Source organism: Ambystoma mexicanum, chromosome 13 (assembly GCF_040938575.1).
Source record: "Ambystoma mexicanum isolate Mex_15411 chromosome 13, UKY_AmexF1_1, whole genome shotgun sequence".
Lineage (NCBI taxonomy): Eukaryota > Metazoa > Chordata > Amphibia > Caudata > Ambystomatidae > Ambystoma > Ambystoma mexicanum.
Genome location: NC_090938.1, coordinates 775,209,546 through 775,235,164, shown reverse-complemented (window position 1 = coordinate 775,235,164; position 25,619 = coordinate 775,209,546). Strand labels below are relative to the sequence as shown.

General features: G+C 46.1%; 1 protein-coding gene across 1 annotated transcript in view; it reads right to left on the bottom strand.

Annotated features, from left to right (window-relative positions):
* The window catches only part of LOC138521938 (E3 ubiquitin-protein ligase TRIM39-like), a 128,963-nt gene that overhangs the window by 48,960 nt on the left and 54,384 nt on the right, over positions 1 to 25,619 (bottom strand). The window contains exons 4-5 of the mRNA XM_069635111.1: positions 18,191 to 18,211; positions 18,062 to 18,088 (exon numbers count right to left, since the gene is read on the bottom strand). Of these exons, the coding sequence (XP_069491212.1) occupies positions 18,074 to 18,088; positions 18,191 to 18,211 (36 nt within the window). The 3' untranslated portion in view covers positions 18,062 to 18,073. The remainder of the gene's footprint in view (positions 1 to 18,061; positions 18,089 to 18,190; positions 18,212 to 25,619) is intronic.

Sequence of the window (25,619 nt, the reverse complement as noted above, 5' to 3'; positions counted from 1 at the left end):
AGAGACAAACTAGCACAGAGAAACAACAGGAGACAGACTAACACAGAGAAACAACAGGAAAGAAACAGACTAACACAGAGAAACAACAGGAAAGAGAGAGAGAGAAGAGAGAAGAGAGGCACAGGATATCATTTGGACGTATGGGATATGAGCGTGTGCTGGTGGAAACGGAGTATGGCACGAGATATCATTTGGACGTATGGGATATGAGCGTGTGCTGGTGGAAGCGGAGTATGGCACAAGATATCATTTGGACGTATGGGATATGACCGTGTGCTGGTGGAAGCGGAGTATGGCACGAGATATCATTTGGACGTATGGGATACGAGCGTGTGCTGGTAGAAGCGGAGTATGGCACGAGATATCATTTGGACGTATTGGATATGAGCGTGTGCTGGTGGAAGCGGAGTATGGCACGAGATATCATTTGGACCTATGGGATATGTGTGTGTGCTGGTGAAAGCAGAGTATGGCACGAGATATCATTTGGACGTATGGCACAAGAGCGTGTGCTGGTGGAAACGGAGTATGGCACAAGATATCATTTGGACGAATGGGATACGAGCGTGTGCTGGTGGAAGCGGAGTATGGCACGAGATATCATTTGGACGTGTGCGATATGAGCGTGTGCTGGTGGAAACGGTGTATGGCACGAGATATCATTTGGACGTATGGGATATGAGCGTGTGCTGGTGGAAACGTAGTGAACACAAAGCTTGACTATTGCAACAGTCTCTTGGTGGGCACGTCTCAAGCAAATATTAAGAAGCTCCAAGTAACATAGAATGGTGCGGTGCGTGCTGTTTGCGGCCTTGGCCGCCGTGCACAGGTCTCTGAATCTCGCAGGAGAACGCACTGGCTCCCAGTTGAGCAGCGCATTCAGTTCAAGGGCTCTGTCCTAGTGTTTAAATGCCTGGCAGGTGAAGCCCTGCTGCACCTCTCCACTAGAGTGAAAAGAGCTCCCATTAGACGGGTTCTCCGTTCAAATAATAGGGTAACCTTGGATCGCGTGTCATCCTAAAAAAGATCGGAGGGGCCGGATTTAATGCCTGGGCCCCCCCACTCCCTTTGGAGCTCGCTTCCGCCAGACATTAGGGGATGCGCATCTACAATACATTTTAAAACACGTTTGAAAACCTTTCTCTTTGACAGAAAAGCTGATTAATATGAACTTATGAGCGCAGGTTTCTCCCCAAGGGCTTTTCCCTTAAATGGAGTGTTGTTCTCATTATGTGTTCATGTTTGTAAATCCTGTGAGCGCTCCGAGGCCTTTGGGCGAGTGGCGCCATATACATTTTTTTTAGATAGATAGATAGATAGATAGATAGATAGATAGATAGATAGATAGATAGATAGGACAACAGGTTACCCGACATTAAAGAATTAAACTTAAATAAAATCCCTGTTGCCCCCAAAGTTAACTATGAGGCTGGATTTCCAGCCCTTTTTGAGGGGGAAAAATCTCATTGGACTTGGTTGGCAAAATTGGTGGCTCTACGCGGGGGACCAGGCCCTTAACACATGTACCTGACCAAATGGTGAGTCTGCTCAGTGGGAACACACGCGGACATCGCCATTTATTGGAGGGGGATGCCTTGATGGAAGAAAATGATGACTACTCCCTGGTGGCTCTCCAAGAGACTTGGCTTACTGAAGAATGTGTCATTGATGGTTGTCAATCTTGCCATAAACTGGCGGCCAAGGGTCTACATGGTCGCCCCAAGGGAGGCCTACTGCTTGCAGTTAAGAGCCCCCTTATTGTGGTGGAGATTGTTACTACTTCTCCTAGTTTGTTAGTTGGTAAGATTACCTTTCCAATTGGTTCACTCCGTGGGGTGTCCAATGAACTTATTGTGGTGGAGATTGTCACTACTTCTCCTAGTTTGTTAGTTGGTAAGATTACCTTTCCAATTGGTTCACTCTGTGGGGTGTCCAGTGAATTTATTGTGGTGGAGATTGTTACTACTTCTCCTAGTTTGTTAGTTGGTAACATTACCTTTCCAATTGTTTCAAACTGTGGGTTGTCCAGTGAACTTATTGTTGTGAACGTCTATGATCCACCCTAAAGGACCACACACAAGATGTGTAAGCTTGGATGTACCCCATGTATAATCTGTGGGGACTTTAATTCCAGGATACAGAGGGAATTGTCCCGCCCAGACTGTGAAGCCACCTCTGAGATCATTCTGACAGATGAGGATCTGCTCTCACATTGCTGTAAGAGGGGCTTGGAGTGGGCAAGCATCTTATACTCGTGTGGTTTTAAGATGGTAAATGGATCTGTGCCGTCCGACTGCCCGCCACAATATACTCGCACGGGACAAACATCGAGTAGTATACTGGATTACGTCTTTGTTGCGGATTCCTGCTCATTGATACTTGACATGAATGTGATCTTCAGTTTGGAGAGCGATCACTTTCCGCTTCTAGTGAGTTTGAACTGCCGTGAAGCACCTCAGACTATGTCAGCCGACAAGGAGCTTAGAGTCAATGCCGCCTTGAATCGTGTCTCAAGGAACGCACAAAATATTTCTTCAATCATGGCCCCTATGCGGTCGGCTCTGCTTGGATACAAAGAGGATTGCGAAGTAACTCCCCTCGAACGCTCTAAAACCTGCGCCATTAATGCCGTTATGGATTTTGCTGTCCTGATCCAGTCGGTTATTACTAATTTCCTCATTGAAAGGAACTCTAAGGCTTGTGTGTCTACTGCTGGGTCCCACAAACACTCGTTTGATAAGCAAACCACCATGAGGAGAAAGGAACTCTGTTCTCCTTAGAGAACTAGCTCGTAAGGAGATGACTGCTACGGAACATGCCTCGCGGGTCAAAGAGGCCAATATTGTAAATAGTTGAGGCACCGTAGATTTGAACTGGACTGCCTTCGCTGGCGTTCATTGGTGGATTGTGCTATATCTAATGACACTCGCCAGTTTAGGAAGATCGTTGAGGGTGATTCCCACGTGACAGGTGATTTAGTCAGCGTTTCAGAAACAGCTTGGGGTGATTTCATTGGCAACACCTTGGGGCGAGTTGCCATGGTGGATATAGTTGTGTGTGGTGCAACGGTGGACACCCTCACAAACTTATCTGAGAATAAGTGGACTTACTCCAAGGGTTGGGCTGATGTTCTGAGGCTAATCGGGAGAAGTAAAACCTCCACAGCACCCGGTCTGGATGGTATTTGTACTACCCTGATCAAAGCCGATGCTACCCATTGGGCTAATGCCCTTCACTGGTTATTTTGCTGGATCACAGAAGCGCAATTGATTCCGCCATCCTGGCGGGACAGTGCCATTGTGCCTATTTGGAAGAAGGGTAATAGGATTGATCTGAGCAATTACCGGCTGTTGGCCATGCTAGACGCCCCATTAAAAAACTTCACTTGTCTCTTTATTGGAGGAATTGTGGAATTGGGCAGTCAGCTTGAACATAATACCGTTCAACCAAACTGGCTTTCATAAGGGCCTGAGCACATCCACCAATTGCCTCGTGCTGTTAACAGTGATCCAACAAGCCTGGAGTATTCGTCGGAGAATAGTGTATGTGGCATTAATAGACTACAGTGCTGCCTTCGACTCTGTTGATAGGCATAGGCTTTGGAATAAGCTGGCGAGTTGGAATATTCCAGCAGGTCTCCAGTCTTTGATAGTCGCACTTCACGATGGGACTAGAGTCAGAGTACGCCTGGACAAAGCAGGTAGGACATCGCCTTGGATTTCAACCTACCAGGGTTTAAAACAAGGATGCATACTAGCGCCCCTGCTCTACAATCTCTACAAGGCTGACATGGGATCGGCGCTGCATAACCCTACCTCTATCCTGCCTAAATTGGGGAATCTTTCCCTACAATGTATGGGTTATGCCGATGATATTGTCCTGCTCGACCTTACTCCTGTAGGGCTGCAGGCTGCTTTGTCTAAACTTAAGGAATATTCTGGCCTTAACTCCTTGTCTATTAATCCTAATAAATCTAAAATCATGATTTTTTCGCCGCAGCATGTGCTAAAGCTCAGCGTTTTGAATGGTACCTTGGAGAACAAAAACTAGAGGTCGTCGACGAATATAAATATCTTGGAGGTTAACCAGGGCATTTCATCCTGAGATACTTGAGTGGAAATGCGCCCAGGCCCTGGGGGATTGTTCAAGATGGCCAGGGGTGGAGGGGGATAGTCCCTCGTGATACTGACACAATTGCATGTGGCCAAGATCCTACCTATACTCCTGTATGGCGTTGAGGTTTGGGCTTTTGGGAACATTGCGTCGCTAAGCAGATTGGAGAGTAAGCTTTTATAGAAACTCTTTCGCCTTCCTGCGTGTGGTCCCGTTGCGCTGATTTACCTTGAACTGGAACTGGCCCCATGGGATGCAAGATTTCTGCTGTCTTGTGCCAACATCCACTGGAAACTGACTAATGCAACTAGTGGCTCCCAAAACTGGCACATATCTGAGGCTGCCAGGACTAAGGTCCATTTTATGCCAAATAGTAATCTGGTGAATATCCTGGCTATGGTGGATCACTGGCACCCCCTGACAGTTGGTTCAGGTGAGAGTACCAGTTATGTACAACACAAACTGCATATGAAAAACAGCATCTTCCAAAATGTTCATGAACAACAGAAAACTAAACTTTCTGGGAAAAGGTCTTGTGTTTTTATTCCTTGGTTATATCACACAACGAGCTCGACTCCCTAATTATATTCACAATTTTGTGGGCAATCCCTTGGTGTGGGACTATTTTAAGATTAAAACAAATGTGGCCAAGTCCTTGGAAATAACCGGTGCTTGGGCCCATATATATCGTGGCCCATATATCGCGGACACTCCGTTACTGCAGGATTTGTGGGGAATTCAAAATTGAAAGAGCGAAACATCTCCTAATGAACTGAGAAGTTGTAGGGCCCTTGAGGGCCGCCGCATGCACCGCTGCGGGAATATCTGAACGTGATGACGTATTGTGGATGTTGCTTTTAAATGGTAATAATGAAGCCTGCATTATCTATTTTACTATCTTGTGGAGGAAAAAAATGTTGACTTTAGACGGGTAGTAGATAATGAAGGGTGGGACTGAATGGGTGGGTGGGAGTAAATCGCTAATTACAGTTCCTGCTGATGGTTAGGAAAAGTGGGGGGGGTTCATGTTTTTGTATTGTGTGCTGAAAAAAGTGTTGCATGTATAGTTATGTAGCACGTTAATAAAACATTTTTTAAAAAAATGAAACAAAGGCAGGCAGAGAGAGAGAAACACAGCACTAAACAAAGAGAGGCAGGCCTGGAGAAACACAGCGATAATGAAAGACAGGCAGGCATGGAGAAACACAGCGATAATGATAGACAGGCATGCATGGAGAAACACAGCGATAACGATAGACAGGCATGCACGGAGAAACACAGCAATAATGAAAGACAGGCATGGAGAAACACAGCAAGAAAGAATGATTAGCAGGCAGAGAAACACAGCAAGAAAGAAAGACAGGCAGAGAGAAACAGCATGAAAGAGAGGCAGGCATGGAGACACACAGCGATAATGAAAGACGAGCAGAGCGAAACAGCAATAATGAAAGACAGGCATGGAGAAACACAGCAATAAAGAATGATTAGCAGGAAGAGAAACACAGCAAGAAAGAAAGACAGGTGGAGTGAAACAGCATGAAAGAGAGGCAGACATGGAGAAACACAGCGATAATGAAAGACAGGCAGAGAGAAAAACAGCTATAATCAAAGACAGGCAGAGAGAAACACAGCAATAATGAAAGACAAGCAAAGAGAAACACAGCAGGAAAGAAATGGAGAGATGCAAAGAGGGAAACACACCAAGAAAGAAAGGGAGAACTGCAAAGAGGGGAACACACCAATAAGGAAAGAGAGAGGCAGTGAGAAACACAGCAAGAAAGAAAGACAGACAGGGAGCAAACAGAGGAAATATAGCAACAAATAAATGTAGGCAAAGAGATACAGAACAAGCAAGAAAGAAAGATAGGCAGGCCAAGGGAAACGCAGCAATGACCAAAGACAGGAAGCGGGAAGAGGCACAGATAGCAAAAAAGAAAGGCAGAGAGAAAGAACAAGAAAGAAAGGTAGACAAAGAAATACAGCAAGAAAAGAGGGAAAAGCAGAGAGAAACACAGCAAGCAAGAAAGACAGGCAGACATAGAAACACAGCAAAAAGAAAGATAAGCAGGCAGAGAAAAAGATAGCATGAAATAAAGAGAGCAACAGGCAAGGAGGAGCTATAGAGACAAGAATGATTATATTATAATTATAATAATAGGGTGAGAGAAAGAAACACGGGCAGAGAGACAGGCATATTGAAATGTAAAGGGTTGAGAGAGGAGGAGATAGAGAGAAAGAAAACATAGCAAGAGAGAAAAGCAGAGACAAAGAAGAGGGAGAGAAAACTGGGCAGGCAAGAGAGAAAGACCAGCAGAACGGGGAGAGAAACAGCAGGAGATAGAGTACAAAGACACAGATGAGTAGGGAGAGTGAGAGGGCAATGTGAAGAGAAAGAGTGAGTGGAAGAGAGAGAGAAAGCAGCAGGCAACGAAGATAGAGAGGAAGAAGGAGGCAGAGTGGAGAGAGAGGCAGATAGGACAGAGAGAGAGATGGGAGGCACATGAGCAAGAGGCAGAGAGGAGAGGCAGGTATGAGAGAGGTAGTAACAGGGGGACCAAGAGCAAAAGACAGGAGAGCAGAGATGGAGAGACAGAGGAGCGAGACAGGGAAGAGGCAGAGCAGAGACAGACACAGGGAGAAAGAAGCAGATATAATGGAAAGAGAGGCAGGTAGGATAAACAAACTAATAGGAGGAACAAGAGGAAGAGGCACAGGGGAGACAGGGAGCAACAAGCAGCGATGAGAGACAGAGAGAAACACGTAGAGATGAGAGACAGAGAGAATGGGAGAAACAAGCAGAGATGTGAGACAGGGAGAAACAAGGAGCGATGAGAGAGAGAGACCGGGAGAAACAAGCAGAGATGAGAGACCGGAAGTAACAATCAGAGATGAGAGCCAGAGAGACCGGGAGAAACAAGCAGAGATGAGACGGGGAGAAACACGTAGAGATGAAAGACAGAGACCGGGAGAAACAAGCAGAGAGGAGAGACAGGGAGAAACAAGCAGAGATGAGAGACCGGGAGAAACAAGTAGAGATGAGAGACAGAGAGACCGGGAGAAGCAAGCAGAGATGAGAGACCGGGAGCAACAAGCAGAGATAAGAGACAGAGAGACCTGGAGAAACAAGCAGAGATGAGAGACACAGAGAAATAAGTAGAGATGAGAGACAGAGACAGGGAGAAACAAGCAGAGATGAGAGACAGAGACAGGGAGAAACAAGCAGAGATGAGAGACAGGGAGAAACAAGCAGAGATGAGAGACAGGGAGAAGCAAGCGGCGATGAGAGACAGGGAGGAACAAGTAGAGATGAGAGACAGAGAAACTGGGAGAAACAAGCCGGTTTTAGAGACCGGGAGAAACAAGCAGAGATGAGAGACAAAGATACCGGGAGAAACAAGCAGAGATGAGAGACAGGGAGAAACAAGTAGAGGTGAGAGACAGAGAGACTGGGAGAAACGAGCAGAGATAAGAGACAGAGAGACCGGGAGAAGCAAGCAGAGATGAGAGATATGGAGAAACAAGTAGAGATGAGAGACAGAGACAAGAGAAACAAGCAGAGAAGAGGGACAGTGAGAAACAAGCAGAGATGAGAGACCGGCTGAAACAAGTAGAGATGAGAGACAGAGAGACCGGGAGAAACAAGCATAGATGAGAAACAGATAAATGAGAGCGAGTGATGGGAGAATATGGACATCAAGAAAAAGCAGCAAGGGAAAAGTTGGAAAGAGGGATGATAAAGAGAATGAAAGAGAGAGAGAGAGTAAGGAAGAAAGACAGTGGGTCATTTTGCAAAACCCTGGATGGGAAAAAGTGTAAAGACAGGCATTACACATGAAATCCTGTCTTTTTTCCAATGTTTGGGATTTTCTTTTTGTTTTCAGGAGACTGGGGCACTGAACAGAATAACACTGTCCATCATATATCCTTGCTCCATCCCAAAGAAGCACATGGTTTAACACCAGCAGCACACAATTCCGTGCTGGCATTAAACCAATGGATTCCTACGGACTCCGCCTGCTATTTACACCTGGTAAATGCCGGCGAATTCCACAGGAGCTCATTGTCAAGGACTCCTGCAATAATGTGGGAGGCGACTACACTCGGTCCTTAAACTTGGATAACTGTGTGATCATCGCCAACAATGAGTCAAAGGAGGGCTCAATCACTAATGAACCTGCTAACAAATAAATAAAGAATGGTAAAAAGAGCAAAAAGAAGGCGCACAAGAAAAAGGCTCATACTAAACAGGCTGATTTAAGCAGCAATCCAGGATGGGCAACAAGCCTATCTTGATTAATTCCAGCTCAAGAGTTACTACCCTTGTGATCAATGACCAGGGCTCATATGATACTCTACCATTAGAAGGAAATAAGACCAAAGTCTCCGCTTAACATCGTACTAAAAAACAAAACTACATCAAAAGGCTGCCAGATGCTGAGTCTAATACTCTTTCCACTAGAGGTGCCTCCAGAAATAAGACAGCATCAGCAGGAACTCCGTTTCACCCTAAAAGCACTGGCTCATTTATACAGACTACAGGAACTATTAAGTGCCAGCCATTACCAGAAGATTCCCACATTCTGGAAGTTTTGGGAAACCCTTTTTAAGAGGACAATCATGGGATAACATCTAACGCCATTGCTTCAGACACGAAACCTAACGGCTCCACCTACTATCCGTCCATGAGGAAAATGGAGTCACTAAATCAGTAAATGGGAAGAGAGGCCTCTACCAACCTCATTCTAATTCGGATGCGGACTGCTTGGCCCTCAAAGTACAGAGCCTTTTTTATGTTAGTCGGGACTATTATCTAAATCGAACTACCATCTTCCATTTAGTCCATGACATCATTCCTCTGCAGTGTCTACAAAAGGAGGACATTGTGATTGTTGACCTCCTAGAAGACTCGTATTATGCTAGCGCGATAATTTATTTTCACAATCCTGCTGGACTAGATTGTGTCACGTCACATGATGCTAATTTGGGAAAGTTAGGTTATGACTGTTCTATTGTTAAAGCTCCATCTAGAAAGTGTGGGCTGAATCTAGATAGGGGGGTAATGAAATCTAGTAGACCTGTTCCTTTGCTTTCAACTAGACCCCTCAACATCCAACCTATGGGAGTCAACCTTAATCGATCAAAACTATCTCCCAGCTGACAAGGCAACGCTATTACTGTCACCATTGATGCTCTTGGGTTAAGACATGTTGATGTTCACTCTCCCTTAGAAGAGAAAGAAGGGTCGGCTGCTACCAGCTGACAGTGGTTACCTTCAATTCTACAACCACAAAATCCATGTAGATCCTAGCCACACTTTTACCATTTTGTCATGGAACACCCGAGGCTTCTCCCACTTCACTGAACGGGATGGTTTATTTGAGAACATCCCCAATTTCTGTGTAGTGGCTTTACAGGAAACCTGGCTCCAGGATAACTTGGAAATCAGCAGCCGCCATTCCATTCAAACTATGGCCACAAGGGGACTCCAGGGCAACCAAAAGGAGGACTGATCATTAGTGTTGATAATACTTACCAAATCACCAAGATCAGCACTTCAGGCGACTCAGTGCTTGCTGATATTATTAATTGGGCCCCCGAAATGTGGCCATACAACTTCTCTATTAATCATCAACTTTTATGATTTACTCCCAAGGCTTTATCATGCTAGACGGTCTTTGCACAGGCCTTTCACCGGAGTAATATACCAGAGTGACTGACAATAGTGCATCGACTATCGAGTAGGTCTTTGTAAACATCAACATGAAAGGTCTTAACAAGAACAGAAAGTGACCACGTTCCCCTCCTCTCCTATATAAATGACACGGAGCCGGCTCATGATAGTGACCCTATCAGCAACATTACTATAAACCAAGGGTGGGTTGGACTGCAGGTAATATTGATAAGGCCGTTTGCTTGATCACTGATCTCGAATTAGATTCACAAGACACTTGCAGTGCAGAGGCCTTACTCAACCAGCATCACTTTCCTGCTAGCTGCATTGCAGACGTGGGCCTGATTCAGAGGTGCATGTTAAAATGGAAAAGTGCTGTGTCTCTGGGCCTGATTCAGAGGTGCATGTTAAAATGGAAAAGTGCTGTGTCCGAGAGTGGCGGCAATATATCAAGTCTGCCACTCCTGCAAAGCCGTGATTTACAGCATACCCTTGCCAACCACCTCATGTATAAGGGGCTGGCAAGGACTGTATTCAGAAGTTTAGAGCACACTTTCTGCACCAGCCTGAAGAGGCGTTAATTAACAGCACCCTGGAGGTGTCGTTAGTTATGAAAAGAGGCGGCATTCCTTACAAAGTGTGTCAAGATTAATCAGGTGAGTACAAAGGCAGCGAATATGGCAAGGGAAATGTGCACAAAATCGCAGTGAATAACCTTGAATCAAACAACGTGCACACAAGAACCACGACTCATATATACTAACACCCAGGAGTGCAGATAGAGTGAAACAAAAATACCTATATATGAAAAGGGATGTGGGGTAAGCACTTAGAACCTCCTTATGACTGAAAGGAAAGTCGGCAAACTCCTTACCCACTATGCTATTACAGACACTGACAGCGCTAAGGCCACGTAGAGGGCAAGCAAGGACAGGATCTGTGTGCTGACACTCTGGATGATACTGAATAAGGAACTTAGAAACAGTACTCACGAGAACCGGAAAGACCACTTGAATGTCAGTAAACCCACAAACCCAGTTGATAAAACAGGGACCCAGAAGGCTATAACAGCAATGGGTGGAGGATAACTAAATACCTAAGACCTAAGTCAAGGAGCAAGTAGGAATTGTGATAAAAGAAATAGTGAGGAAAACAAAAGGCATTCACACAGGGACTAGTTACAACAGCACCCCACACCTAAATAATCAAATGGGAAATAAATGCAGAAGTGAAATGGAAAACACGGCATGGATCCCAATAGGAAGTAAGGATCAGGAGCAGGGAAAATGATATCACAAAGGGAAACCTTACCCACCCATCCAAGGAGAAAAGGCAGGAAACTAAATCTAAAAAAGGAAAGACTAATGCATCAAGTTTTTTCAGTAGCAAAGGACAGCATCAAAGAAACAGAAAACACAGGCAAATTGGGCTGCATCAAAGGGTAAAGCACAGAGAAAGGCTGCCTGCAGACAGAGGAAGACAGAAAAGGAAATCCAGAAAGCAGAAATCAATTAAGCACATGAATCTGAAATCCAGGGGCGGAGGAACAAGAAACAAGAACTAGAAACTAGGCACAAAGGCTAGGAACAAGGAACAAGGGACTAGTCCCAACAGGAACACTGCAACGATGACCAGCGCTGGACTGAACTAAAATGAGGCTTTTAAAGCTCCTTAACGAGCACACCCCTCAGGTGTGCCGCCTGCTGCACCTGCAGCCACAGGTGTTGCCTATCCTCCACCCAAACTTGCCCTGCAAGGGAGGAGGTGAGGCAGAGAGCCAGGCATTCTGGGAAGCATAGTCATTAGATTAACGTAGCATGCTGGCTGCCAAAAACCTGGAATGGGTCCGGAAGGGAAGTAACTTGGAAAATAAGGTTTTAGCGTTCCCAATTCATCACAGCACTGTAGTATAAGGTTCGGAGGGAAAGTCCAGTAGGGGATAAACCCCAAATCATGCCCCCAAGTGGTGGGAACGGGAGCAAAGGGAGCGAGCCGTGACAGTATACCCCCTCCCACGGCCGTCTTCGGGCTCCCGCCACCCGCACAAGACATCTTCTTTCCATGATGGGAGTGCCTTTTCTTTGGAGGTGGCACTGATGGAAATGGTGGCCTATGTGCAAAGGCAGATGGACTGGAATGCATAGAATCAGGCTGCAGTCTAGAAAAGTCATAGACAGGCGTCTGGTGAGGAAGATATTCAAGGGTCGAAGAAAGGCATGAAGGACTTGCAGGATCTGAAGCCGAGTTGGAAGGCCCAGGAAACTCGGTCACTGGGAGCGGACATGCGGGAGCCTTCAGGAAATGTTTATGTTCAGCAATTAGAGAAGTTGGCGGCAGAGGTAGAGGTTTGAATTTTCTTCTGTCATCCATCTGGGAAAAGGCTTGTGGTTGAAAGTGATTAAGGTTTGCCTGCACATGTTCTACTTCTTGGAGGCCTGGAAGTCCAATGGGTTGTACGAGGTTGGTACTCCTGGTGACAGTTGAGTAGCCACTTTGTTGCACGTGGGATACGACAGCAGGGACATTTGGCGTACAGATAGAAGTGATAGACGCAGTACTTGGTACATCAGGCACACTCGCAGCAGGAGCAATAACAGGCACATCTTGAACTGCAGCAGTCATTCCCTTCCTTTGGCTGCTAGCACTCGACTGGTGCTTCTTGGCGGAATTCTGTTGCATAAGTCCTGCAGGTAATACGCCGGTCTGCACCACTCCCTGTGTATATCCAGGTGAGTGGTTCTGACCCATCACTTCGGCCGACTTGATGACTCTGAAGCGGGAGCTGGCAAAAGTCTCAAACTCTGATGCTGCATATTCAGGAGGCTCTGATGCTAAAGTGGAGCAGTTGGGAGAATCGTCTTGTATAAAAGGCAGGCATTCTGGTGATCCCCCTGCAGCATAAGAAAGGCATGCTGGACGTTCATCGGCAGTAAATGGTTGGAATTCAGGAGGACTCTCTGGAGCGGTAGAAAATACAGCAGGATCTGATGGTGTAGACAGGATTACCTCTGATATTGGAAGCGAGGCTAAGCAGGATACCGGTGTCTCATAAACTGAAGGCAAACAAGCAGTAGGCTCTGGGACTGAAGACATGCACTTATGATGGACTACCGGAGGCTCTCTGGCTGAAGGATGATCTTCTGGATGAGTCACTGTAGCTGAAGACAGGCAGGCCAGAGGAAACTTTGAGGCTGAAGGCATGCAAGTTGGAGCAATCTCGGTAGCTGAATCCAAACATGTCAGGGTCTTTGGGACTGACCACGTGCATGGTGGAGGCTCTTGAGTAAATGGCAGACATGGCAGCGGTTCATTGATTGAAGACACATGTGCCAAAGATGACTGCAGGGCTGTGGAATGGATCATAGAAGAGTCAATGTTTGTAGGGGGACAGACAGAAATCTCAGAAGTTGACAGACACATTTGTGGCTCAGGAATGGTGGGCACCTTTAGGGCAGTAGACTCCTTGGCACCAGTAGCCAAAGACTGGGCTGTACCCTTGCAGTCCCTTTCCTTTGTGGGTGACTCAGAGTCTCTTCCTTTGTAGAAGTCAAAATCAACCAGAGGAATCACCATAGTAAAGTCTCTGTTAATCAGGATTTCGTCAATTGTCCATTCCCCTGTCTTGGCTTCTGAAAGTGGCAGATTATCAATCAGCAGTTCAGGAGTAGCCTGCCGAGTCTTTGGTTCTGTATACTGTGGAATGAGTCCATCAGAACACGAATGCTGTACTGTCTCTGACTGTTCGTTGTGATCAGAGTTGACAGAAGGAAGAATGAACCCAGAGGTAACATCGTTTTCCACATCAACTTGAACCTCTACTTCAGTCTCAGCAGCTGGATCAAGAGCAGGGACTAAGCCTACAGTAGTGACTGATTCTGTGTATGTCACCATTGTGGATTGTGTTTGGAAATCAGAAGCATGTATGTGTTCAAGTTCAGAATTATAACAAACTGCTACACAGGAAATTTTAGGTAAAGGAGTGGCTTGTAAATCTTCAGCTAACAGCAATCCCTGAGAAACAGCAGAACAATTGCCAGAAACTGTGCCCAGATTAAGCGCTGTGCTAGAAGAAAGACTTTCACTCCCAATAGATCTAACATATTGACAAACATCATGGTTTACCAAAGTCTCTGCACTCAGGGGCTGAACAGTGTTCACTTCATCAACATCAACAGATAAAGTCTGAGGTATATACAGTAAAGAGTGCAAAGTCTTATTCTCTTCTTGTAAAGAAATGAATTCTTGTCTTAACTCCTCAAGCTTAACTCTTAGCATGCCCTGCATTAACTGTACATCACTATCAGTAGGCACAGGGGGAGGCATAGTGGCATCAGGGCTGGATCCTGCACTAGCAATCTGGATGTGCACCGATTGTACATTGTCATCAACTGTTTGCAGGTTCTGAGATTTATACTTTCTCTTACCAACTTGGTCTGTGTTTCCCTCAAGCAAACTATTGACATTAGACCTCTTGGCATTAGGGACTACAGTATGTACTTGTGCAAAGGAGTATGCTTTAGACTGAAGGTAGAAAACAGAAGTTATGCAAGGAACCCCTCCATTCTTTATGTTTGTACCGTGAAACTGTTCAATCTGAGATGAAGCACAACTGGAATCATGGGGTTCAACAACAGAGGTACTCTTGTGTAATAAGCCTAACAGTGTGTTGTTTTCTGCTGCTACGGCCTGTGCTGACATAGAATCTGGGTCAGAATGAAAGACAGAACTAGGATCAGGCAATGCAAGATGCGCCATCCTGTGGGAAAAATACTCTGCACGCAAATGCCCATTTGCGACAAGGAGTTCACTCAAGTCAGGACTAGTGATTTGATAGTCACAGGTAAATGTAGGGGAAGCCTTCTGTACAAATTTGTTAGAGGCCTTGCTGCCTTTCTTTCTTAAACTTGCCATATTCAATGGGAATTTACGGCTGGTCATTCTGTCAAGATTAATCAGGTAAGTACAAAGGCAGCGAATATGGCAAGGGAAATGTGCACAAAATCGCACAGTGAATAACCTTGAATCAAACAACGTGCTGTAACGCTCACCTGACTCCCACGGAGGCGCTGGCCTGGTTCGCGCTGTTGTGACCTCTTCTAAGGTGATGCGCAGGGGTCGGGAGACGGACTGGACCGGGCCCCAAATCTGGCTTGTCTGACTCGCAGAAGTATCATTCTTAGGGTCTGGAAGGACGAGCTCTCCATCCTGCTTCTGATGCAGGGGCGCGTTGGTATCCAGTTACTTCACTGGATTTTCGGATTGGTGGTTTCAGATGCGGGGGCGCGTTGGTATCCAGTTACTTCACTGGATTTTCGGATTGGTGAGAACCAAAACTTGCTTGGCTTCCAGGTAAGTTTTTGATAAGTGGTTCCCCTTGTGTCCATGCATTAATGTTCTAATGCTAGTGTCTTTTTCCCCATAGGGGCCCGGGGTACGGAATGCCGGGGAACAGGCACCGACCCGAGATGAGAGGTGAAATCCTTGTGGAAATCAGGTAAGTCTTTAATGAGCATCTTGGTAATGTCTTTTCATTTGCTCATTAACGCTGATGTCTTTTTCCCCTTAGGGGCCGGGGTCCGAAAATGCCTGGATGCGGCGCGGACCCGAAACGAAAAGGGAATGACCCAGCAGGTAAGCCTTAACATGGAGATTTATCTTCCCTTTTCCCTTCTTTCTCTCACCTTCGTTATTGTCTTTTTCTCCCTAGGCGCTGGGGCGCAACTGTGAATCCGGATGGTCGCTGCAGAACATGGAAGCGCCCTGTAAGATGAGTAGAATGAGGCGCTGCAGCGATCGATGTGATGTGCTTTTAAAAATAAATGTCTTCCTTTTCAGGCTCATCGGCGAAATGTCTCCGGGATGCAGATTTAGCAGGTAAGGCCTTTTCCTTCTTATGTTCTCTTGTTCCCTTCCTTTGCAGGTGATTCAGGATGCTGGCAGGCGTGGCAGAAGTCAGGATGCAGGAGCAGACACGGTGAGCGTCCAGCTGCTAGATGCAGAACAACGCGAAGCACGTGTGGCTGATCGGGTGTGGTTTAAATAGCCTTGGAAGAAGTTCCTAGAATGTGTCCTTCCTCCAATCAGGTATGTATCCTTCCCCGACCACGCCCGGGTGGTAAATGAGTCCCACAGGTAAAGTAGTTCCTTTCAGGCCTCAACGAGGCCGGGGTTCTGCAGCATGGTCTGCATCAGGTAAGTGCACCCAAACACTTTCATAATGAGCCTGGCGCCTATGGTGCCAGGACTGATGTTTTCTATGAGCCTGGCGCCATAGGCGCCAGGACGCTGTCCAAAGGGCCCCTATAAGGGGTTGCTGGGACCTTCCCCGGGGACTTGATGTCCGCTTTCGGGGACGCAGGGCCTGAGCCGGCTCCCCAGGAGCGGGCATCGTGACACGTGCACACAAGAACCACGACTCATATATACTAACACCCAGGAGTGCAGATAGAGTGAAACAAAAATACCTATATATGAAGAGGGATGTGGGGTAAGCACTTAGAACCTCCTTATGACTGAAAGGAAAGTCGGCAAACTCCTTACCCACTATGCTATTACAGACACTGACAGCGCTAAGGCCACGTAGAGGGCAAGCAAGGACAGGATCTGTGTGCTGACACTCTGGATGATACTGAATAAGGAACTTAGAAACAGTACTCACGAGAACCGGAAAGACCACTTGAATGTCAGTAAACCCACGAACCCAGTTGATAAAACAGGGACCCAGAAGGCTATAACAGCAATGGGTGGAGGATAACTAAATACCTAAGACCTAAGTCAAGGAGCAAGTAGGAATTGTGATAAAAGAAATAGTGAGGAAAACAAAAGGCATTCACACAGGGACTAGTTACAACAGCACCCCACACCTAAATAATCAAATGGGAAATAAATGCAGAAGTGAAATGGAAAACACGGCATGGATCCCAATAGGAAGTAAGGATCAGGAGCAGGGAAAATGATATCACAAAAGGAAACCTTACCCACCCATCCAAGGAGAAAAGGCAGGAAACTAAATCTAAAAAAGGAAAGACTAATGCATCAAGTTTTTTCAGTAGCAAAGGACAGCATCAAAGAAACAGAAAACACAGGCAAATTGGGCTGCATCAAAGGGTAAAGCACAGAGAAAGCCTGCAGACAGAGGAAGACAGAAAAGGAAATCCAGATAGCAGAAATCAATTAAGCACATGAATCTGAAATCCAGGGGCGGAGGAACAAGGAACAAGAAACAGGAACTAGGAACTAGGCACAAAGGCTAGGAACAAGGAACAAGGGACTAGTCACAACAGGAACACTGCAACGATGACCAGCGCTGGACTGAAGTAAACTGAGGCTTTTAAAGCTCCTTAACGAGCACACCCCTCAGGTGTGCCGCCTGCTGCACCTGCAGCCACAGGTGTTGCCTATCCTCCACCCAACTTTGTCCTGCAAGGGAGGAGGTGAGGCAGAGAGCCAGGCATTCTGGGAAGCATAGTCATTAGATTAACGTAGCATGCTGGCTGCCAAAAACCTGGAATGGATCCGGAAGGGAAGTAACTTGGAAAATAAGGTTTTAGCGCTCCCAATTCATCACAGCACTGTAGTATAAGGTTCGGAGGGAAAGTCCAGTAGGGGATAAACCCCAAATCATGCCCCAAGTGGTGGGAACGGGAGCGAAGGGAGCGAGCCGTGACAAAGTGTTAGCTTTTCCATAAAACATTCTGACTGTCTGAAATAAGTTTTCTTTTCAAGCTGCCAGCGCCACATTTTCTACGTTACAGAAAGTGCTGCCGAGACTCTTCAAGCTGACGACACTATCTGTATTGTAGAAATATGTCTTTTCTTTTTGCATTTTGACCAGAGGTGCTCTGCACACAGTAACCCTGCAGCGCTCCATCTGCATATGTTTTACATGTTTTTTCTTGGATGCTGCACAACATCTCTCCTCCACTCTTCCCATCACCCTCAGAATGCAGGTGGCAGGATTTGGAGGACGGAATGTCGTGTTACTACGTGGCATTTAGCACAGGCTCAGAATCAGTCCCAAGTGCCGCTGCAGAGGACTCATGCCGTCTCACCTACTGGTGACTTTCTGTTGTGACTTAAGTTCCTTTCCTATGACTGAGTGTCACTGCAGGGGACTCATGCCACCTCACCTACTGGTGACTCTGTGACTCATGTTCCTTTCCTATGACCGAGTGTCGCTGCAGGGGACTCATGCCACCTCACCTCACAGTGACTCATGAGATCCAGGAGGACTCATGGAGGGATAGAGTTTAGGTTTTGTAAATCACAAGTACTCACGTTCACAGGATTTCACGTATCTCCAATCTGAAAGCAAGAAGAAAATTAAGGGTTTGTGAAATCAGACAAACCAGCGAGACATTGAAGTCTGTTAAATATAATAGATTTATTACCATTAATAAAACTTACCAATTTCTGCAGGAAATGTTTCTGTAGTAAAAGAAAAACAAGTGATGTATTAGATCCCAAACTTTTTTACTGTAAAACATAACCCAGCAGTCCCTGCCCTTCCCCCAATGCCTCCGCTCCAGCTCCCACCACTGCACCCTGCACTCCCTGTCCTTCCCCTAATGTCGCCCCTCCAGCTCCCACCACTGCACCCCACTCCCTGCCCTTCCCCTAATGCCTCCCCTCTAGCTCCCACCACTGCACCCCCACTTTCTGCCCTTCCCCTAATGCCTCCCCTCTAGCTCCCACCACTGCACCCCCACTTCCTGCCCTTCCCCTAATGCCTCCCCTCCAGCTCCCACCACTGCACCCCCACTCCCTGCCCTTCCCCCAATGCCTCCCCTCCAGCTCCCACCACTGCAACCCCACTCCCTGCCCTTCCCCTAATGCCTCCCCTCCAGCTCTCACCACTGCACCCCCACTCCCTGCCCTTCCCTAGCTCCTCCCCTCCAGCTCCCACCACTGCACCCCACTCCCTGCCCTTCCCCTAATGCCTCCCCTCCAGCTCTCACCACTGCACCCCCACTCCCTGCCCTTCCCCCAATGCCTCCCCTCCAGCTCCCACCACTGCAACCCCACTCCCTGCCCTTCCCCGATGCCTTCCCTCCAGCTCCCACCACTGCACCCCCACTCCCTGCCATTCCCTAGCTCCTCCCCTCCAGCTCCCACCACTGCACCCCCACCACCATGGGTGTCAATTGTCATGTTTTGGCTTTTCCTCCCTGGCAACCCATAGAGGAGGTCGCATACCCACAGATCTCACTTTGTCAGAGCTTAACATTCTCAGTGCACAGTAAAGGACCAGGGAAAAGGGCATTAAGATCACAGATAATGTAGCCTCTTTATTGGCTCAGGCGTATCATGCCACTATATTTGATAAAAGGACCTCCTATTTTGAACCCAATATTGGCTCAGTGTCCTTGCAAGCAATACTTCGGGGGGGGGGGGGTTTGGGGTTTAAACGTGACCCCCGAAGTATTGCGTTACCCCCTACCTGTGCATCTCTCAAATCCGAACGATTGCAATTGACTGCATTGGGAGAGTAAATTCATGCATTGGAACAAACATACCCTATTACCCCAACACCACATGCCCTAAAGGCGTTAATGCTAAGTTTCAGGCTCTGGCCGACCGTGAAGCTAAATGATTATCTGAGCCGGTCCAAGTACAGAAGTCTGGGAAGCTGATTTGCCTGAGACATTGTTGGCCAGACTGTTGTGTCACGAGTACGGTCAGACCTGTATTCAAACTATTCAGAGGCCAAGGGGTCCCTGATGCAGCGCTCTCAGGATATAAATAATGTCTTTATTGGCATTTTGGGGTTCTCTAATCAGGAAATATGGTCTACTGTGCCGGTAAAGATGGATCTTCAGAATCAGCCCTATGGATAGATTCTGAGAGGCCCCCCTACTCTGGTGACCAGGACGACACTAATGTCTACCAAACTCTATCAAGGTAGTGTGACTGGGCAGTAAGGCTTAGACTTGGGAGCATGTGGGTGGTGATGGGTTCAATTAAGCCCACACAGAGCACTCTAATAACTCAAGTGAGGCAGAATGAATACAAATGCACTACTATTTATTAGGCCTTGAACCAACTCTTATTAATGAAAATCACAGGTAAGCAAAACTACTAACTGTACACTATCAACATATGTAAATCCGTCATTACGACCTCCAACGCATGGTATAGGACGGCAACAGCCCTTGCAGCCGTTCCTGCAGAACCGCTCAGTTTCCACTGCAGGAAGGGGAGGGTCCAAGCCACACATATTCTACTGGATCGGTCTTTTCAACACAATACTTCTGACCAAAATAAAAACTCTTTATTTTCACAACACATTTTTCTTAATGGAAAAAGGCCTTTGGTATGTCTACTTTTAATATCAACAACCTTTTGGTTTATTTTTTCTGCATTATAATTTTAAAGTTGTATTCCTCCCTTCTCTAAAGTAAAATGGTAAAAGACTGGTTAGCCTTTTATTGTCCCCTTCTAACTTCTCCCCCTCCCCTTCTTTAATGATGATTTTTGTCAGTCCTTCCATTTATCCTTTTTTAGGAGTTATTTTGACTAACTAAATTGAATATTTATAATTTGATTTTCCTTTTCATCTTTTTTCACACCACTATATATTTTGCTAGATTTGATGAGTTTTATGTACAAGTCAACGAGTGCATTATCAGTGAAATGTATATGCATTTAGTTTTTTCATCCAGTCATGGATGACCGGTTCATTTCTTATAATCGACCCCACAGAAAACATGGTTTTTGCTTCTCGGGAACCCCACCAATCAAAAACTCATCCAATCAAACACTCATCCAATCATGACTCATCCAATCAAACACTCATCCAATCATGGGTAGCTGGCATGGACCTCGAAGAGTTAATGCCGAAGCTACCCCCAAGTGACAAAAATGCCCAGACGGCTTGGTAGCTACTAGCAGGACTGCACACAATCAAATCTTTCTGGCCAGCCTCGGGTTTCAGGGTTGCACTAGTCCCCAGTTCTAGGCCACCTGGAAGTGGAAACTTACTCCGCTCTGACCTTCCCCCTCAACCCTCGCACCACACGAATCATCGGGATCAAACAGTTTGACCGCATTTCCCCCAACCTTTCTAACGGCCCAAATAATCTTTAAAATAGCCTTTATTACATACAAGGATGTGGTAACCCAGCTACACCTGTAGCTAGCCAAGGAACTGGTCAAATTAGGAAGCCAGAGCAATTCCAGATGCCACACTGTTGCAAGACTGGAAATAAATAAATGCCCAAAAGCAAAAAAACAGGAAGAGAAAGATCTCCCATTATGCGCCAGCACTGTGGCACACGACCCTAACCCACCTCCGCGCAGCACCATTATGCCTGCAGTTTATGAAAAAACCGAAGACTTTGCTATATAAGGAATTTCTCTAAACACTCGGTGCAGCAGGTAATAGCATTCAGGGTATGCGGCTCTCATTCTCACCTGGACTCAACCATTGTGACGCTCTCCATTGCTTGCTATCTACCTGTGCCCGATACAAGTACAAGAATGCCAACATATTGGTTTTTCATTGAGCTGTGCATGTTTATATGTATTTCAATTAAATAAGTGCGTTGAGATGGTTGGAAAAGCCTTCCTGATCAGCATCACCTCTCGGGTGGGCCTGGACTCATATCTACCTTTTAATTCTGCGAGCAGCTGCGCATGGCGTCTGATGCTCAGCAGCATCGTCTCTATTCCAGGGGCATCTTCCTGGGGCTTCAGAGCCTTCACTTCACTGCACCTGAGAATTATAGAAAGATGCTGTATATAACCCTCGGCCTCCAGTGACAAGTGAGAGTAAGGGGGTCTAAACGGTGAGATAAGGGGGAGGAAAAAGAGACCCCATCCCTAAAGATGGGAAAGGAAGGCTCTAAATCAACAGGCGCGGAAGGGAGGGGAGGCACATCCCCTATAAAACAGAGGGGTAGACAGCACCACACGTGTGTTAAAAAAGAAACAAGAGACCGGCAGGCGAGTGAGGAAGGGCAAAGAAGCCACTACTGGGCGGCACATTCTGAATGAGAGACGCCCGGAGAGCAGAGTGTGGGCTGGGGAATCTCTACATTCAGAATGAGAGACCCCTGGGGGGGAGAGGGTGGGCTCGGAAATCTCTATATTCTGACTGGGAGACCCCCGGGGAGGAGAGGGTGGGCTCAGGGATATCCACATTCTGATACCTTTTGAATGAGAGACCCCAAGGGAGGAGAGGGTGGGCTCGGGAATCTCTATATTCTGATACATTTTGAATGAGAGAACCCCGAGGAGGACAGGGTGGGCTCGGACTCTCTACATTCTGCCGGCCTGGCAACAAATAGCGACTATTTTGTGTAATGGTGACGCGCGTAGCATTTGGGCCATCTTGGGTGAAGCAAAGGGATGCATTAAACAATCTATGATTGACCCCATTAATGAGCATGAGTGGGTGGCGTTCCTGGCTCAGCATAATTCCTTCCCCCAGGGGCCATTGCCTTCTCAGATAGAGTTTAAACAGTCTGGTTTGGTATTTAAGATTACCGAGGAGGACATATATATGAAAATTATGAGTTTACAATCTTCTCGGGCTCCTGGACCCAATGGCTTGGATAATCTGGTCCTGCGGCATAATCCCCATTTTTAGTCCTCCCTACTTGAAATATAATTTGATAAGGTCCTCGCTGAAGGCACAATTCCGATCTCATGGCAAACTGCAATTCTTGTTCCAATACTAAAAAAAGGCTCTCCCCTCGACCCTGGTAACTACCGACTACTACTGTCTATGGTGGACTCTACTGGTAAGCGTTTTGCTTCATTCCTTCTTAAGGAATTACAAAAGTGGGTAGAACATGGCAGTATTTTGGATAGATACCAGTGTGGATTCCTTGGTTAAGCGACTTTAAAGCAGCTTTGGATACAGTCAGGAGGGATTTGCTCTAGCGCAAATTAGATTTATTAGGCTGCCCATCGGGGATACTCTATTATCTAGTTACTACATAGTAACAATACGCTGTGCCTGAGACTGGATAGTAGTGGGGCTATGACCAGGCCCGTTATTCAAATCTGTGTGGTTAAGCCCGGCGTTGTGTCACGGCTCCTCTATTATATAATCTCTATGTCTCAGATCTTCCCCTGTTTTTGTCCCAGACAAGAGGTTGTCCCCCTAAAATAGATGACACGCATTGTACGGTCCTGGATATTCGCTGGCTGGAATAAGACAACTGTATCTACAGTGTCTTGTTCCGGCTGTCATTTACGGCCTGGAGAGTCTGGTAGATATTGATTTAAAGTGGCTCCAGCTGATTGGGGGTAGATTTTGGAGGAAATTACTGGGTTTGCCTAAGTGTGTCCTCATGGCTATACTGAGACTCCAGCTGGTATTGATTCACTCAAATCTTTGGTCCTGAAGAAGAGATCTATCATGTACATAAAAATTATGAATGGACCATCTAATCCTCTCCTACAATGTCTAGGTAATTTAGAGCAGAGATTGAAAATGAAATCCAGCTTTAGAAAGAGTATGAACTCTTTATTAAAAGATATAGGTTGGATCCCCAAATAGGGAGAAGAATATTTCAATCTCCGGCGTCGCTTCGAAAGACGCCTAGACTTGTGGGACTGGAATGAAAATGTTGTACATTTGAGCTTGTTAAAAAGCTATACCTTTGTGCCTGATATATTATACACCTTCAAGAAGAAGCAACCCTATTTAGTCTTATCTCCTTCAATTCAAATGAGGAGATTCATTCTTCTATTACGTATTAATAGGATTCCGGTGTAGAGAGTTTTGGGCCCTTCACTTGCTCTGCCGGAAGATGAGTGTTTATGTCATGTGTGCCTTGATAAGGCACACACTGAGTCAGCTACACATGTTTTGACAGAATGTGTAAGATTGGGTCCAGTATACATGAAACACTTGAGTAAATTCGTATAACAACTTGACACCATTAAGGATTTGTCATTCTGGAAAAAATGCTTAAATACCTATATTAGGGGTTTGCATATTGCCTTGTATAGAGTATGGAAGGTGGTGGAAACACACTTAATAACGGTATATAAAGAAGGAAATGAAAATGCACTTTAACGTATCTGCGCCCCGGGTAAATGGTGCACATAAGGTGACGAGGATATGGTGACCTCGATTATTTCAATATTTCAATATCTCAATATATGCTGCTAAGTTGCTGAGTTCCTTATCAGTTTTTCATTTATTATGATATATATATATGATGATATGGTATGATATGATACAACAGTATTGTTGTACTGTTTAAATTGTTTAAACTTGGAAACCTGCTTTTATGTATTTTAACACACTATTGATACATCTTATTTATTAGATATGCCTGGTGGCAACTATGAATTTGACACTGATTGGGATTAATGGCTGATTGATTGTTGATCGTCTGATACAGCGGCTTTCTAACTATTTAACTATAGATGTCAATAAGTATATGTATAAGTGCATGTAATTTCTGGTTTTACTTCTGTGTATTGCTATTTTGTGTATTATTTATTCTATATATATATTGATTGCTCCTGAGGGAAGAAGAAGAACTGGAAGAGGGTGAACTTGAAGATGACGGAGATGAGGAGGCAGCTCAAGAGGCTTCTGCTCCTGAGGAAAGATGAAGAAATGGAAGAGGGTGAACTTGAAAATGACGGAGGTGAGGAGGCAGCCCAAGAGGCTTCTGAAGAATCAGAGAAGAGTGAAAAGGAAAAGACTGAAAAGAGTGAAAAGCAGCAAAGTGATTCAGATGAGGAGAAAGCGCACCGGAGAATGAAGCGAAAAAGGAGGAAGGAGCGCGAAAAGGAAAAGAGGAGAACCAAGAAGAAACTGAAATCGAAACACAAGGCATGGGTTTGGGAGTGGGTGAAAGGGATTCAAGATGCCTTGTTTTGGTTTGCCTTGGTGGAGCTTACTCTTTTCTTAACAGATCTTGTTGTGGAAGATTAGAATAGGTGTCTATGCAAAGACAGCAGATTAAAGCCATCCTTAATTTATGAGGTGAACCATTAACCTTGCGTCCTGGCCCCTGCGAGATGAGTGTCCCCCTTTTCGCACTGTGCCCTTCCTGCTTCACCTTTTTATTTCTGCTGTTTGCATCCTCCTTCTGCCTTTCCTTTTTCTACGGCCTCTGCCATACCTGGCCCTCATATGTGACCTCTGCCCTGCCCTTTTCCCCTCTTTTTCTGTTATTTTCTGCTGTTTGCATCCGTCGTCTGCCTTTCCTTTTTCTACGGCCTCTGGCGTACCTGGCTCTCATATGCGACCTCTGCCCTGCCCTTTTCCCCCTCTTTTTCTGTTATTTTCTGCTGTCTGCAACCTTCGTCTGCCTTTCCTTTTTTCTATGGTGTCTGCTGTACCTGGCTCTCATATGCAACCTCTCCCCTGCCCTGTTTCCCTCTTTTTCTGTTCTTTTCTGCTGTTTGCATCCTTCGTCTGCCTTACCTTTTTTTACAGTCTCTGCCATACTTGGCTTCATATACAACCTCTCCTCTGCCCTTTTCCCTCTTTTTTCTGTTCTTTTCTGCTGTTTGCATCCTTCGTTTGCCTTTCCTTTTACTACGGCCTCTGCCGTATCTGGCTCTCATATGCAACCTCTCCCTTGCTCTCTTTCCCACCCCAACCCGGATAACCTACAGCTTTTTGGCCTTTCCTTCAGAGGAAGGCAAAACCACCTTCTGGGACCAGGACTGCTCCACTCCATCTTGCGTCCTGGCCCCTGCAAGGTTTTTTCTGCTGTTTGCATCCTTCTTCTGCCTTTCCTCCATTTCTCACATTTTCCCCTGTTTTCTCACTACGATCCTCAGCGACCCCCCTCCTCCATCCATCTTGTCTCCATCTCTGTCTTTAATTCCTCTCTTTTTGCTCTTTACACTATTTCCC